General features: G+C 41.1%; 1 protein-coding gene across 2 annotated transcripts; it reads right to left on the minus strand.

Annotated features, from left to right (window-relative positions):
* Window positions 1-690: 690 nt before the first annotated feature.
* On the minus strand, window positions 691-10,331 carry LOC143123896 (uncharacterized). Of its 2 annotated transcripts, none has more exons than XM_076285170.1 (8): window positions 9,983-10,331; window positions 9,644-9,758; window positions 9,281-9,336; window positions 9,074-9,136; window positions 8,250-8,387; window positions 7,818-8,038; window positions 5,339-5,498; window positions 691-845 (listed from the first exon to the last, which is right to left on the minus strand). In XM_076285170.1, the coding sequence occupies exons 1-8, from the start codon at window positions 10,263-10,265 to the stop codon at window positions 709-711; spliced, it is 1,173 nt and encodes a 390-aa protein (XP_076141285.1). In that variant the 5' UTR covers window positions 10,266-10,331; the 3' UTR covers window positions 691-708. The 2 variants fall into 2 exon arrangements, with proteins under 2 accessions (XP_076141285.1, XP_076141284.1); XM_076285169.1 differs by having other exon boundaries at window positions 9,245-9,336.
* Window positions 10,332-14,912: the final 4,581 nt, after the last annotated feature.

A 14,912-nucleotide genomic window follows, 5' to 3' on the forward strand; every position in this document is an offset into this window, starting at 1 on the left:
TGGGCTAGGGCCAAACCATAGCAAACCCATACAGGGCCAGCGTGGGCTTGCCCAGGTCAGGTCCAAACCTTTGGGCTCTCTGTGGGCCCACAATTAGCCGATTGCCCCCAGAAAGCCCCTGCTGGCCCAATGAGGGCTGCACATCACTCTAGAGTGCAGGCCCTGTGTGGGCCTAGAGAGGGCGATGTGGGCTGCCCATGCAGGGCCATTACAGGGCCATTACAGGGCCCACACTTTTGAGTGTGGGCCTAGAGAGGGCTTAGGGCTAGACTAGGGCAGCCCATTAGGAGCCTGTGCGGGCCTACTTAGAGCTATTAGGGCTAAGTGAGGGCTGCCCATTAAGAGCCTGTGCGGGCCTAGTTAGAGCTATTAGGGCTAAGTGAGGGCCAGTACTGCGGGGCCAGCGCTTTGCCGATGAGCAAGCCCTCACAGGCCCACCGTGGACAGCCCACTAGGGCCCCCTGCACCAGCCCAAAGTGAGCCCAAAAGGGGCCCGCGTGGGCTTGCTTGCTGTCTACATTAATTTTGTGGTCAAAACCAAATTTAGTGCTTTATAGGCCTAGGTCGGCGCAGACAGAACATATTTGATCTATTAGGCTACAACTTCAATGAAATGCTGCGCTATGCACAGCTAAAATATCAGAAAATGAATAACTGGTGAACAACAAGAAGTTCAATAAAAAGGTTGTTTAATGCATATTTCTGCTGTTACTCCGTTTGTGTGGCTGGAGGCGGAACACGTCTCCTCGTGGCTCGGTCTGCCGCCAGGTTGAACCACCTCATTGCGTGTCTGGTGATCTCCGCGTCCGTGGCTGACCGGGTCACCGTGTTTTTTCTCACAGCACCTGTAATCAAAGAGACAGATATGTTTATGTTTATGGTATGTAGCATCCAAAGCCAAGTATGCTTACACAATACAATACATGAGATAGGTATTAAGGAGATTAAATTAAAAAAGAAACATGACTTACAAAATTATAAACAGGGTTGTGGTGGTTAAAATAAGAGGTGGGTAAACTATGAATTTGTGATCAGGGTAAGGTGTGCCGCGCCTTTCACTATCGGATGTTTAAAGGTAAACTATGCAGTATTGGCAATTTCCTTACTGTTTTCTCGGTTTTTGCTTCTTTTTCGCTGGCTCGGTCATGACTAATGTCTGAGAAACTCCATCGCTACCTTTTTCTAGCCGGTGCCTGGCGTGTACGTGTATTTGAATGCAGTAAAGCAATTCGTTACACTTGTTATACTTCCTGACAGTGAGGCCGTCGGCCCGCCGGCCCACAGTTGCAAGGGTGGTTTTTCCGCTCACAGGCGCTAGGGGTAAGCGAGACAGCCACCATTCAACCCCAAAAAAGTCATTTTTTCCAATCCATTCCAATGACTCTGAAGCTGTTAAATGAAGGTCAATTAAGCTAAAAAACCTGCATAGTGTGCCTTTAAAAGAGACATCCAAAATGTTCAAACAATATCAGTGGTATCCTTGATCAGAGTACATATTGTATGTGGATAAATCAGTGGTATCCTTGATCAGAGTACATATTGTATGTGGATATCACTGTTGGGACGGTAACTGTATTACCACAATACCGCGGTCACGTCTGGCCTGCACATGTGTGCACAGTGTGTAATGTGTGTGAGGAACCATCTTATGACATGGATTCAAGGTTTTTTAGGGCTGCAGCCATCGATTCTTTTTGGAATCGAGTATTCTAGTGATTATTTCATCGATTAATCGGATAAATAAATAATTGTGCGTTATTAACTCATTGAGTGCCAAAAACATATTACGTTTTTCCTTCCCATGCGTTGAGTGCCAAAAACGTAATATTACGTTTTTAGCTTTTTTTTTTTAATTACGAAACTAGACACTCTAACACACCTTATATGTGATTTTGGGAACTCTGTGATGAATGGAAATGAAATATATGACGATCGAAAACTCATGAAAACGCACCATCTGGACATTTATCATAACTCGGTTGCCGCTTTGGGTCGAATCAGTGACGCATGCACGTCAGCTCAAAACCAGGCCATTTTCGTGGGTCTATCACTAGGTGGCAGTCTCACCAGGTCACTTCCCGGAAACTTTACAGGCAACACTTCATATTTCATGAAAGACGTTAGATCTCCATTTCTAGAAAAAAAAACAGCAATTTTGATGAAAACTAGCCACTGTTTAGCTTGCGATTTCTCAGGAACAGAAGCGTGTAGAAATACACGGTTTGCACCCACTGAGAGCTTCAAGTCTCACCTTTCAAACGAGCCATTGTATGTGTTCAATGCTATAACACAGAATATGCTGTGGCTGTACAAAAATCATCAACAATGGTCTAGATTAGAGATGTCCGATAATATCGGCCAACCGATATTATCGGCCCGATATTAGCATAAAAATGTAATATCTGTTAATATCGTTATCGGATTTTTTTTGCCTTAAAACCGATAAAATAATGCTTGCACACCCAAATAGTGCATATGCGCTCCTGAAGCGTTTACCGGCGCACAGATGATGACCTCATCAATCTGCATCTTGAAGCATACAAACAAGCGTGGATGGCTGCGGTAGTAGCCCCTTGTGTTGGCCGTGACGCCCCTTTGAAAATCAGAGGTTTACAGGCCACGGTGGCCTTGGTGCCCCCTTCTTTAAATATTCTGCTTTGCGTCCTACTAATAGGATATATATTTAGCCTATGGCCAAATTACGCAGTGGAGAAAGTGACAGCGCAAGAAAGAAAGTGCGTCCAAATTAACCCATCCTACTCATCACACAGACATCACAAGTATCACATGAAAGAGCTTTTTCTCAGCTTTTAAACGATGTTAGCCGCTAATTGCTGTGGTGAACGGTTCGCGAGAAAAGTAAATAATATCAGTCAATTTAATCATAAATTCTACCGAAGGTTTTGCGTCCATCTCCCTACCCATTCATCTCGGTGGAATACTTCAGAACCCTTCGTTTAACATATGACAAACCATATATCAGAATAAACAGCAGACCTTACCGAACAGAAAGGTGTAAAGCAGTCCCCTGTACAGTTAGCCGTTCCAGACTAATCCCGTTTTGAATTTGCAGTAAATTTCAACATACATGGATGTCTGTAAATTTGGGATTTAAGTTTTACACTGTGTTTAAATTGTTCAACATTATTTCATAACGGGCCAAAACAAATATTACAAATGTCGCCTAGATATCGGTAAATCAGAGGACAGCTGACTATAAGAGTTTGTGAAAGTAGCCTTCATGATCACAAAATGCTAAGCATGCATCTATTGAGTTTCTTAAAGCTGAGCTGTGCTTAAATTGTTCAATACATGATTTCATAACAGGCCAAATATAAAATAAATGTTAAATATAGCCTAGATATCTGAAAATATTAGATGATCAGATGATTTACAGTTATATGTAATATGTCATGTTTTATGTTTTTGTAATGTTTCATACAGTGATGCAGGTCTACTGCAGTGAATACAACTTTGATCATGTTTATAGCCTACTACTGTATAGTTAACTTTGGCCTTGGTGCCCCCCACCAAATATGCCCAACTGAAGGCCAAGTGGCCTTGCCCCTAAAATGGTGAAATTCTAAGCCTGATTGTGGGTATGGCCCGTTATGAAGGCCAGTCAGTCTTTTAGCCCCGTTCATTGGACTAATACTAAAGGAGGACTTTGTTTACTACTCTGGAAGGTCTGGACTGAAACTTTGTGTCTTCCTTGTTCTTATTGCACACTACCTTAATGTTGCATCTCTTTGTTGTTGCTCATGTAGAGCAGTGCTGATTGAGCCCAGTTTATAATTTAAATGATTGCATTAGCCCAAGTAATGGGCTAGGGACACAGGCTGCTTAGATTTGTACACCTTAAATGTTTCATTTTTTGTACTTCACCTCAAGCCTGAAGTATTTTTTGTAGCTCAAACAAATGTTTTCAAAATTGTGCAGTATAGTTGCCACATTGTAATTGACTCATATTTGTGCATTCATTCAATTAAGGTGATTGAGTTTTAGTTAAAGAAACAGTTCATGAAGCATCCTACAAATGCAGGCTCATTTAACACAGAAAAAGGGTAGCCTGTCATACACTATGCCTGTTATTTTAGTTGGCTTTACATTCTGCTATGTTGCACATAGTTGTTCAGGTACAATGTTTTATCATTTGTGAAGAAGTCAAATTTGCCCTATTTGTTGTGGGCATTGTCAAGATTATCTCAGGGAGAGTGTAATCCAAACTGTTGTTTGAGACAATTTAAAAAAAATAAATAAACATGGCACTTTTTCCCTAAATTAAGTTGAAGTATTTTTCTTATTTTGCACAGACAATGTTAACATTTGGAAAGCCTTGTTGCATTCAAGAATGCATCCAGTGGGGCATCACAATAACATTAAGCATGTTGTGTTAATTCCACAACAGGAGATATGTGATGTTACCTAAATTAGTTTTGAGGAAAAATAACCCACATATCGACATCGGTATCGGCCGATATCAGAATCGAAATTTGAGAGTTGCACAATATCGGCATATCGGATATCGGCAAAAAAGCCAATATCGGACATCCCTAGTCTAGATTGCTGGCACTCTAGGACAAAGCTTCCAAAAACAGCTTGGCATTCAATGAGTTAAGTGCAATATATTAATTTGTACTAATGTCATGCTCTAAACTAGCCCTAGTCAATTCAAAGTAAATTAATGTAGTATATTAATAATATGTTCTCTGTAGATTTGTGCATCTGCAGCATTTTACCATTACTACCAAATAACCTCCCTTACAAAAAATAGTTTTTTCTCGTAGTACAGTGCAGTTATACTACAGTACAGTGCAGTCATGTCCAAAATACTGCAGTACAATGCAGTTCTTTTGTGTCCAAAAAACTGCATTTCCTGCATAAGAACTGCAGTTTTGATATTTGATACTGTTTACGTTGCCTTGTGTTGGCTACGCTTGGTGAGGTAGCTGGTGTTAACAACTGGATGCTTTCGGCTCAAATGTTGAATCATTGTTGACGTGTTGTTGTGGTACACAGGTTCTGCTTTGCAGTGGACACATTGCACCTTGTCTTCTTTTGTAAGTTTGAAATGATCCCAAAACTTTGGACATTCTCTGCCTTTTACAGACGGCTTCTTGGCTCTCTGTCATTGACTAGTTGCATGAAAGGCTCTCGGTGACTCACTTATCTCCTGTGGAGCCAGGTGTGTTTGAAGCTGCCGCTATGTTGAATGTAATTAGTGTCTACACGGACCCGGTCAGGTGTTGCACCTAGTGAACCAGCACGTTACGTGCCCCAACATTTACAAACTATTGTCTTTGAACGTATTTAATATTACTTTGAATTAGATACTTACTGAAAAGCAAGGTCTTTGTTTCCATCCTACTGAAGGGCTTTTTGTTATTAACACCCTTCCAGTTTATCTGATGAGACACCCCATCGGTGAAGAGCCTGCCCAGGATGTTCCAGGTCACCCTCTTCACGTCCTGCCCACCAATGGTGGCCAAAAAAGAAACCTAAAAGGCAAAGACATCTTTTTTAAATAGACAGCAAGGTTCACATTTCTACGCTTAAGTTGCATTTAAAGGTGCATTTAAAATGTTTTTGTTCCTGTTGAAAGCGTCCAGAAATGTAGAAAAACTGAGAAAACTTCTATGTTTCTACTGTAATCACTGGTTTCTACTGGTTCTACGGTGCTATTTCTGTAAAGAAAAAAAACTCCTGTTCTCTTGGGTTATTTGTTTCTTAACATGTCCGTGGCTCACACCCTCATGGATGTGTGCTCACACCCTCATGGACGTGTGCCACCTTACACACCCTCATGGACATGTGCCACCTTACACACCCTCATGAACATGTGCCACCTTACACACCCTCATGGACGTGTGCCACCTTACACACAATGTCCAACCAGGGAGATTGTGGCTCACACCCTCATGGACGTGTGCCACCTTACACACATTGTCCAACCAGGGAGATTGTGGCTCACACCCTCATGGACATGTGCCACCTTACACACAATGTCCAACCAGGAAGATTGTGGCTCACTGACAGACTTGTATTCCTTGACTTTTCCTCTGCTTTTAATACAATCCAACCCCATATTTTAACCACAAGGCTGCTACAACAGTTTGACCTGAGCAATAATCTGGTAGGCTGGATCCTTAACTTTTTAACAAACAGGACGCAAAGAGTGAGAGTGAATGGCAGTCTCTCTGACAAAGTCTGCTCATCAACCGGCTCCCCACAAGGATGCGTACTCTCACCTCTTCTTTACATCCTGTACACAAATATGTGCCAGAGCCGGTGGGACTACAGGACTATAATTAAATACGCAGATGACTCAGTAATTGTTCGCCTGCTCCATGACAGTAACACAGGTCATGGTCCAGTCATCAGTGACTTTGTTGAAAGGTGAGATGCATCTCACCAACTAAATTTAGCCAAAACAAAGGACACGCTCATTGATTTTAGAAAAAAAAAATCCAGACATAAGAAATCACATCAATCAAAGGTCAAACTGTTCAATGTGTGCAATCTTATAAACACCTGGGGAAATACCTGGGAACGATAGACTCAACACTCACATTTGAAACAAACTGTGAAGCTGTGTGTAAAAAAGGGCATCAGGACCAGTTCTGTTTGAGGAAACTGAGTCGCTTCCACATTGACAAATCCATCATGACCTCGACCACGCTTTTATTGAATCAGTTATCATTTGCGCTAGCTGCCTGGTTTGGGAACCTGTCTTTGAAAAATAAACTCACTCAACCAAATAGTAAAGTGGTGTAGCAGGCTGATTGGTGAGCCACAGCTCAAAATGGAGACCTTGTACACAAAACAGTTAGAGCACATCACTGGTTCAATTTTAAAAGACAGTTCCCATCCATTGCACACAGAGTTTCAGCTTCTCCCCTCTGGGCGTAGGTTTACAATCCCCTGGTGTAGAACAAAGAGACACACTAACAGTTTTGTCCCTGCAGCCATTGCACTGAGGAATAGGTCATAGCTATACTTTGCACAGGTGTTTATTTATTGTTGCTTTTATGTTTGTATTTATTATTTTTTATATTTTAACCTTTATGTATGTTTTTACAACCTAAACATTTTTTACTGATTCATTTGGTTTTATTTTCTTTTTACTATTAATATTTTAGTTCACGTCAATATCTAAGTATAATCTGGACCAGTACGAACTTTTTAATTTGCCATTTTTTAAATTTGCCGTTTCTTCATTTCCACTGTCTTAAAGGTTGTATCAGCGATTTCAGGCCCAAAAAAGGTCCAAACATAAATGATCACATTCATCTAATCTTTCCTAACGATCCGCTAGCTGCCTGCCCCATAAGCAGGCCATCAAAAAACGTGTCTCTGTAGGCAGCCTAGGCTCCGAGATCTGTACACAAAAACAATTGCTACCAACAAGGGTTGGCAACCCACTCAAAGGCAAAAGTAAAAGTGTTTTAACCAATAACCGATGAGATGTGCACAAGTTTTAATTGCACGGGAGGGAGGGGGAGGGAGTAGCGAGCTAGCTCTCTGTTTTGTTTGAACATCAACAGAAGTGACGTATCCCCGCTATCGCTGATACAACCTTTAAGTTGAATGATGTGTGATATGTGCCTTTTCCCATATGTGTTTATGAGGACTACACTGCAAACAAAATCTACCTCTGGGTACAAATAAAGTAACTTGTACTTGAACTTGGAATCGTACCACTGGGAAAAGGCGGTTCAGGACAGGCCTGTTCAGGGCTGCTTCAATAGAATATTTGCAATAATCATGGACAATCAATAAACCTAATGGCACCATTCATATTAAGTAAGAAAACTCACCACTCGCTGTCGAGCTGGGCCATTTGACGGTTCCTTTAAAAACATTTCAAATGCCTCCACTGCCTCCAATTGTTCCAGGGGAAACTGGATATTGTCGGGCATCTCAACATCGGGCCCCGGGGTGCCACTCAGCCTGCTGCTCAGGTAGTTCACCTTCACCACAAGCTCGTCTTGTTGCTGTTTAATGGTTTCCAGCAGGCTAAGGATGTGGGCCTCAGCCGCTGTTGACAAACAATATATAGCTAAAATGTAGTTTATAAAATATATCACGTTTCAGTGTTTAGCCTCATTACTCATAAAACTGACATTAGTTAATGACAAAAGTTATTGACAAAAGTTTGAAGAAAATGTGATGGTTGTGGGATTTCCCCCCCCCCCCCAAAAAATCTGTGGCACAGAATGACCCTGCAGTATCTGTCAGGTATTGCTCACCAGAGCAGGGAATGGTATCGGTCATCCCCCGCCCTCGCCACGTGGGTCTGTAGGCCAGGCTTGAAGAGGCCTCCTCTGGTCGCCGCACGTGGAGGGCTGGTGCGGAGGGCGGAGGGAGTTGAGGAGGGACTGCCGTTCCTGGACCATAGTGAGGTGGGCGGTGTGCGAGAGGGGGGAACATTTTTTTATGAAATGGTAGTCATCTGTTAACCATGACTGATAATACACATGGGGCCTTTCTATTCACTAATATTTGCGGTCCTGCCCCATGATGAGGTGCTAAGGGAGAGAAGTTGGTATTAAATGGTTGTGATCTGTTACCCATGGTAGACTGCGAGCTACAGGGCCAAACAATGGCAAACAAAACATCTCTGGTCATGCTGAACATGAATTTGTATGTTTCAACATTTTGGTATGCACTACCTATTTCAACCCCATGTTGGTATGCACTACCCATTTCAATCCCATGTTGGTATGCACTACCTATTTCAACCCCATGTTGGTATGCACTACCCATTTCAATCCCATGTTGGTATGCACTACCTATTTTAACCCCATGAATGGATAGACATTGAAAATCAATGTGTTTCAATACAATTTGATAATGATGAATTTAATATTGCATGCTGGATGCTGAGACTTTTCAGGCAATATTGCATGAATGCAGATGTTTTTAACTGACAAAATATTTGGCTGAGATTTTGAAAGTTACAATTTCAATAGAGTATGAAGAAAATCTGAGGTGGTAATGCAGATTCAACCACTGCTGTGTTAATATAGATGGGGCCACTGTAATCAATATTATTTCGGAGACCAGTCTTTACCTGGACAGTTTTCTCCAGGTTGAGAAGTGACTCTGCTGCCTGGCACTCGGCGAGATGGTGGAGCTGGAGGAATGGATACAAGGAGAGGGGAATGTCTTTAGCACTAAGAATGTTATCTCTAATATTAATATTATGATTTTGTTATTTCGATGTTAAGAGATCATTCCTTACTCTGCCAGTGCAATTGGCTTGGGCTTGAGGCTTTACCTGATACACCATTTACTGGCTCTTCTTCAAGCTCATTAGAGTCCCCGAAACAATGGCTGTTAAGTAACCATATTAGTACGGTTATTGCAGTCCCAAAATTGGCAAATATACATATAGTACAAGCATCTCTGGTCTATTTTTGCTACGGGAAATAACCCTCCTATTACTGTCGAAACTTACCAAAACCGAGACAGCACACACTTACACTGGCCGAGACAGCACACACACAGTGCACACTTACACTGGCCGAGACAGCACACACACAGCGGACACACACACTGGCCGAGACAGCACACACAGCGCACACTTACACTGGCCGAGACGGCGCACACTTACACTGGCCGAGACAGCACACACACTTACACTGGCTTCCTGATTCTTCTCTCTGGCAGCTCACCCTCCTGCTCTGCCGTAGACTGTAGCTCAGAGTTGTTGCAGCCGCTCTGATATTGACTCCTACTGGCGTCTTTGTAGTTGTCTAAAATTGAACGTGTTCAAATGAACATGAGTTTCAAATTAGCTGTAGAGCTGCACACAATATTGAGGAGGAGGATGAAGATTATTATCATCTTTATTTCACCAGGTGGGTCTGATTGAGAACTCAAAATAACTCTTACAAGAGAGACCTGGCCAACAAATAGCATCAGAAGGAGAAGCAACCATGAAATTATTTTTAAACAAGAATTTTATGATTTGGCATACCACAAGTTCTGATGCCCTTGACGTCATATCTTGGGCAGTTGGGCGGCTGCTCCTCCTTGCTAGCATCTGCCCTTTTCACACGTTCAGTGCTCTTACAGATGCGCCAGGGCACCATCCCGTCATCATGCCAGTCAGCCGGCACAACAGCAATGTCCTTGCTTGCCAGCTCCATGTCCTCTTCAGTAAAAACTTGCACCTCTGCCATTGCATGTGCGGCTGGAGAGGGTGGGACAGTGCCCTCAGAAAGAACGCGGTCATCTGCCCCTATTCCTGCCATGTCCATGTCCGTCTTGATTTGATGAAGCCTTTTTTGAACATCTACACGTGCCCTTCGTCTTATAGTTGATAAGGAGACAATGCCAGTCTTTCTATTCATTTTTGTTCTAAAAGACACATTTCAGAAAGACAGGTTGCAATCAGGTGTGTAAAATTGATAATTGTTTCTAATGTTGTATTTAAATAAACACATTGTTGAATGGTGATGTCTGTTTCATTGCTACAAACTAGACAAGAACAATATGAATGTGTTTAAAAACAAATCTCAATCCAGGTGGGACGTGTTTTTCGTGACCTATCTGCTTGGCCTTGCTGGCATAAGTCAGCGGCGTTAGTTTGAGCCTATGGTTTGAACACATAATTGACGTATTGTTTACATGTGTTAAATGGAAGTCAATGGGAGCCGTACATCGGTAAATAGCGGTGACCATAGAATATTTTGCCGGAAAGCGTGACGGCGGTGCAAGCACTGTAGTGTTTGATCAACGAAACATACTGTCTCCACGGCTTATTTATTTTGTGTCGTCATGCAGAGAAAGACCCTGAATGGCGGCATCTGGAGGAAAGGAGCGTAGACGTTTGTCTGTTGATCGTGAGCTACAGGCGGTTGGCAACAACTGGACTGTGAATGGTCAGAGGTCAGGAAATGACGGATCAGGAAGTGAGGATGGGGAGATGGATGTTGGACGCGGGAGTTTGGATGAGTGGAAAGTAATCAATAGGAAACGGAAAACTAAAGATAGAGACGAATCAGATTATAGTGACATTGATAAAGAAATAAAAACGGTGAAAAGGAGTGAAGATGAGTTCAAGGTGTTTATCAAATTGTTACAAGAGGGGACTACTTTTAACGAGTGGAGTCCAATCCAACTAACCAAAAGTCTGCATAAAGACATTGGGGAGGTAAGGAGCGCTAAACAATTGAGGAATGGTTCTTTACTGGTTATATGTAAAAGTGATGAACAACAACAGAAAGCAATAAAGACAAATAAACTAAATGGACAGCGAGTGAAGTGTTCAATGGCATATGACAAAAACTTTGTTAGGGGTGTGATCTCTGGGATTCCTCTAAGTGAGTCAGTGGATTCAGTGAAAGAAGGAATACAAAATGTTAAAGTAAGGGAAGCAAAGCGACTTAAAACAAGAAGGAATGGAGTTATATGTGACAGTCTAGCAGTACTGTTAACTTTTGACGAAGCTAAACTCCCAGGAAAAGTCTTGATTGGTTACATGAGCTATGATGTCAAGGTTTACATTCCTCCACCACTGCGGTGTTTTAAATGTCAAAGATATGGGCATGTAGCGGCGATATGCAAGGGCAAACAAAGATGTAGCAAATGTAGTGGTGAACATGAATATGGAAAGTGTGAAGGGGCAAAACTAAAATGTTGCAACTGTGGAGGAGAACATAGTGCAGCATATGGAGGTTGTGAGGCTAACAAAAGAATGCAGGAGGTACAGCGAATTAAAGTAGTCCAAGGGGTTTCCTATGCAGAGGCAACTAAGAAAGTCCCAAGAGGTGTAGGTGTACCGGTAGAAACAATAAAGGATGGGACTAAAGATGTAAAGGAATGTGTAAAGTGTGATCAACTAAAAGAAGATACGTTGATTGTGAGTAAAGGTGATTTTGTGCTCTTCATGGCTGAGATAATCAATTGCTCAGCACAGACCACTAGTAGAACTGAAAGAATTAAAATAATTGTAAAGTCAGCTGAAAAATACCTGGATGCAAAGGGAATGCCTTGGGAAAGAGTAAGAGATATTCTTAATGATGAAACACAACAATCACAGTCATGGAGTGGGCCTGCATAATGGTTTTAATTATACTTCAGTGGAATGCTAGGAGTTTAATTGCAAACGGCCAAGAATTCAAAAGCTATGTTGAAAATTTACAAGAGAAACCTAATATTATTTGTATACAAGAAACCTGGCTAGTGCCTAGGTTGGATTTTGTAATAAAGGGGTATGACTCTATAAGAAGGGATAGGGAAATAGGTAAAGGAGGAGGAGTTGTAATTTTTATACAAAGGGGACTTCAGTATAGAGAGGTAAAGAGGGGGAATGACTTGGAATACATTGCTACAGAAGTATGGACAAATGAAGATAATGTGACAATTATAAACTTTTATAACCCATGTAGACAAGTGGAGATAAGGCAACTGGAGGATATTTGGAAGGATTTGTCAGGGAAAATGATCTGGTGTGGGGATTTTAATGCACATAGTACATTATGGGGAGAGAGGGATGATGGGAATGGAAATGTAGTCGAAGAATTTATGGAAGAGAAAGAGTTAGTATGTTTGAATGATGGATCTGGGACTAGAATAGATGTGGCAAGGGGTACAGAGTCAGCAATAGATCTAACTATTGTCACAAAAACCATTGCAGATAGATGTGACTGGGAGGTAGTGAGGGAAAGCACAGTAGGAAGTGATCATTATCCTATTAGAATTCAGATAGGAGTGGAATTAAGAATTGAACATGACATAAGAGAAGAGAGATGGATTTTAGGAAAAGCAGATTGGGGTAAGTATAGAGAAGTAAGTGATGAATTGTTACTATCTATTGATAAAAATCAGGATATTGAGGAATTGTGTAATGAAATTGGCAGTGGAATAATTGTTGCAGCAGGAGTATCAATCCCAAAAACTAAGCCTAAGACGTTAACTAAAATAGTGCCATGGTGGTCTACAGAATGTAAGGAAGCAATTAAAGGTAGAAATAGAGCGTTTAAAAAGTTAAAAAGAACACATAATTTTCAGAATTTAGTTCAATATAAAAGATCTCAGGCAATAGTTAGGAAAACAATAAGACAAGCTAAAAAAGATCATTGGAAAAAGTTCTGTGACTCTATTGGTCGAACTACTCCAGTGGAGAGAGTTTGGAATATGATTAAAAAAATGAAAGGGAATGGAAGGGAATATGGATACCCAGTGTTGGTTGAGGGGCAAAGAACGATCACCAATAATAAGGAAAAAGCAGAGGTTATGGCTAAAACATTAGCCAAGGTGCACAGCTCAGGGAATTTAAATCAAGAAGAAAAAAGAGGTAGAGAAGTTACAATTGAAAAATATCGCAATGTGTTTGACATTGAGGATAGCGAAGAAGGGGTATTGGATGTGTTATTTACGAAATCTGAACTCAATAAGGCATTAAGTAAATTAGGTAAGTCATCTCCAGGGATGGATAAAATCTGCTATTCCATGTTGGAGAACTTAAGTGATAAGGGGAAGGAAGTTTTGTTAAGTCTATATAATAAAGTATGGATAGATGGCTGTATTCCTAGAACATGGAAGGAGTCTATAATTATTCCTATTAGGAAACCTGGGAAAGATCCTAAAATAGCAATTAACTATAGACCTATTGCATTAACATCCCAGATGGGAAAAACTATGGAAAGGATGATTAATGACAGGCTTACATATTGGGTTGAAACGAAAGGATTAATGAGTCATTATCAAAGTGGATTCAGGAAAGGTAGAGGCACCATGGATCCCATTGTATGCCTTGAAGATACAATAAGGAAGGCTCAAGTGAACAAAGAAAATGTAGTGGCAGTGTTTTTTGACATTGAGAAGGCATATGATATGTTGTGGAAAGAAGGTATACTGATAAAGGTTAAAATATTGGGAATAAAGGGACGGATGTTCCAATGGATTAAAGGGTTTTTGTCTAATAGAACAATTCAAATTAAAATAAATGGAGAATTAAGTGAGCAATACAGTGTGGAAAATGGTGTCCCACAAGGAAGTATTGTTAGTCCACTATTATTTTCAATAATGATTGATGGTATTTTTAAAGACATACAAAATTCAGTTGGGGTGGCATTGTTTGCAGATGATGGAGCAATGTGGAAAAAAGGAAGAAATATAGATTTTGTGGTGGGTAAGATGCAACAGGCAGTGAACAGAGTCCAAGAATGGGCCCTTCAATGGGGGTTTAGGATCTCAATAGATAAAACAAAGACTTTATTCTTTTCTAGGAAGAAAATAAATGTAGATGTTAAAATCAAATTATCTGGGGCAGATTTAGAAAGAGTGGAATTCTTCAAATATTTAGGAATGTGGTTTGACAAACGATTAACTTGGACAATGCATATAAAAAAAAATATTGAGAAATGCAAGAAAGTGTTGAATGTGATGAGGTGTCTGCGTGGAGTTAAATGGGGAGCAAGTAGACCTGCTTTAAAAGCCATTTATACAGGGCTGATGAGATCTGTATTTGACTATGGGTGTGTAGTGTATGGGTCTGCTGCTAAAACATCACTTAAGAAACTAGATGTAATTCAGAACCAAGGTTTGAAGCTATGCTGTGGGGCAATTAAGACCACGCCAGTGGCAGCAGTCCAGGTAGAGATGGGAGAGATGCCTCTCTATCTTAGAAGAGACCAGCTGTCTCTTGTGTATTGGACAAATCTAAGGGGTCATAGTGAAAAACACATGAGTCAATCAGTCTTATGGCAGTGTCAAGAGAGAGAGAGTTACCTTATTAAAAGTTTTGGTTGGACAATAAAACAAAAGGTAATAAATATGGGAATCAGTGCTCTTGAAATAAGCCCTACAGTGGCATATCCTGTTGTTCCTCCTTGGCTGATGTCAGAGGTTCCAGTAGACTTGGGCTTATTAGAGGAAAAGAAGGATGTTGAAGTGGATCA

This window comes from Alosa pseudoharengus, unplaced genomic scaffold, assembly GCF_046254945.1.
Source record: "Alosa pseudoharengus isolate Yale_2024_CS ecotype anadromous, Long Island Sound unplaced genomic scaffold, YU_APseudo_1.1 YU_APseudo_1.1_scf_15, whole genome shotgun sequence".
Taxonomy (NCBI): Eukaryota; Metazoa; Chordata; class Actinopteri; order Clupeiformes; family Clupeidae; genus Alosa; species Alosa pseudoharengus.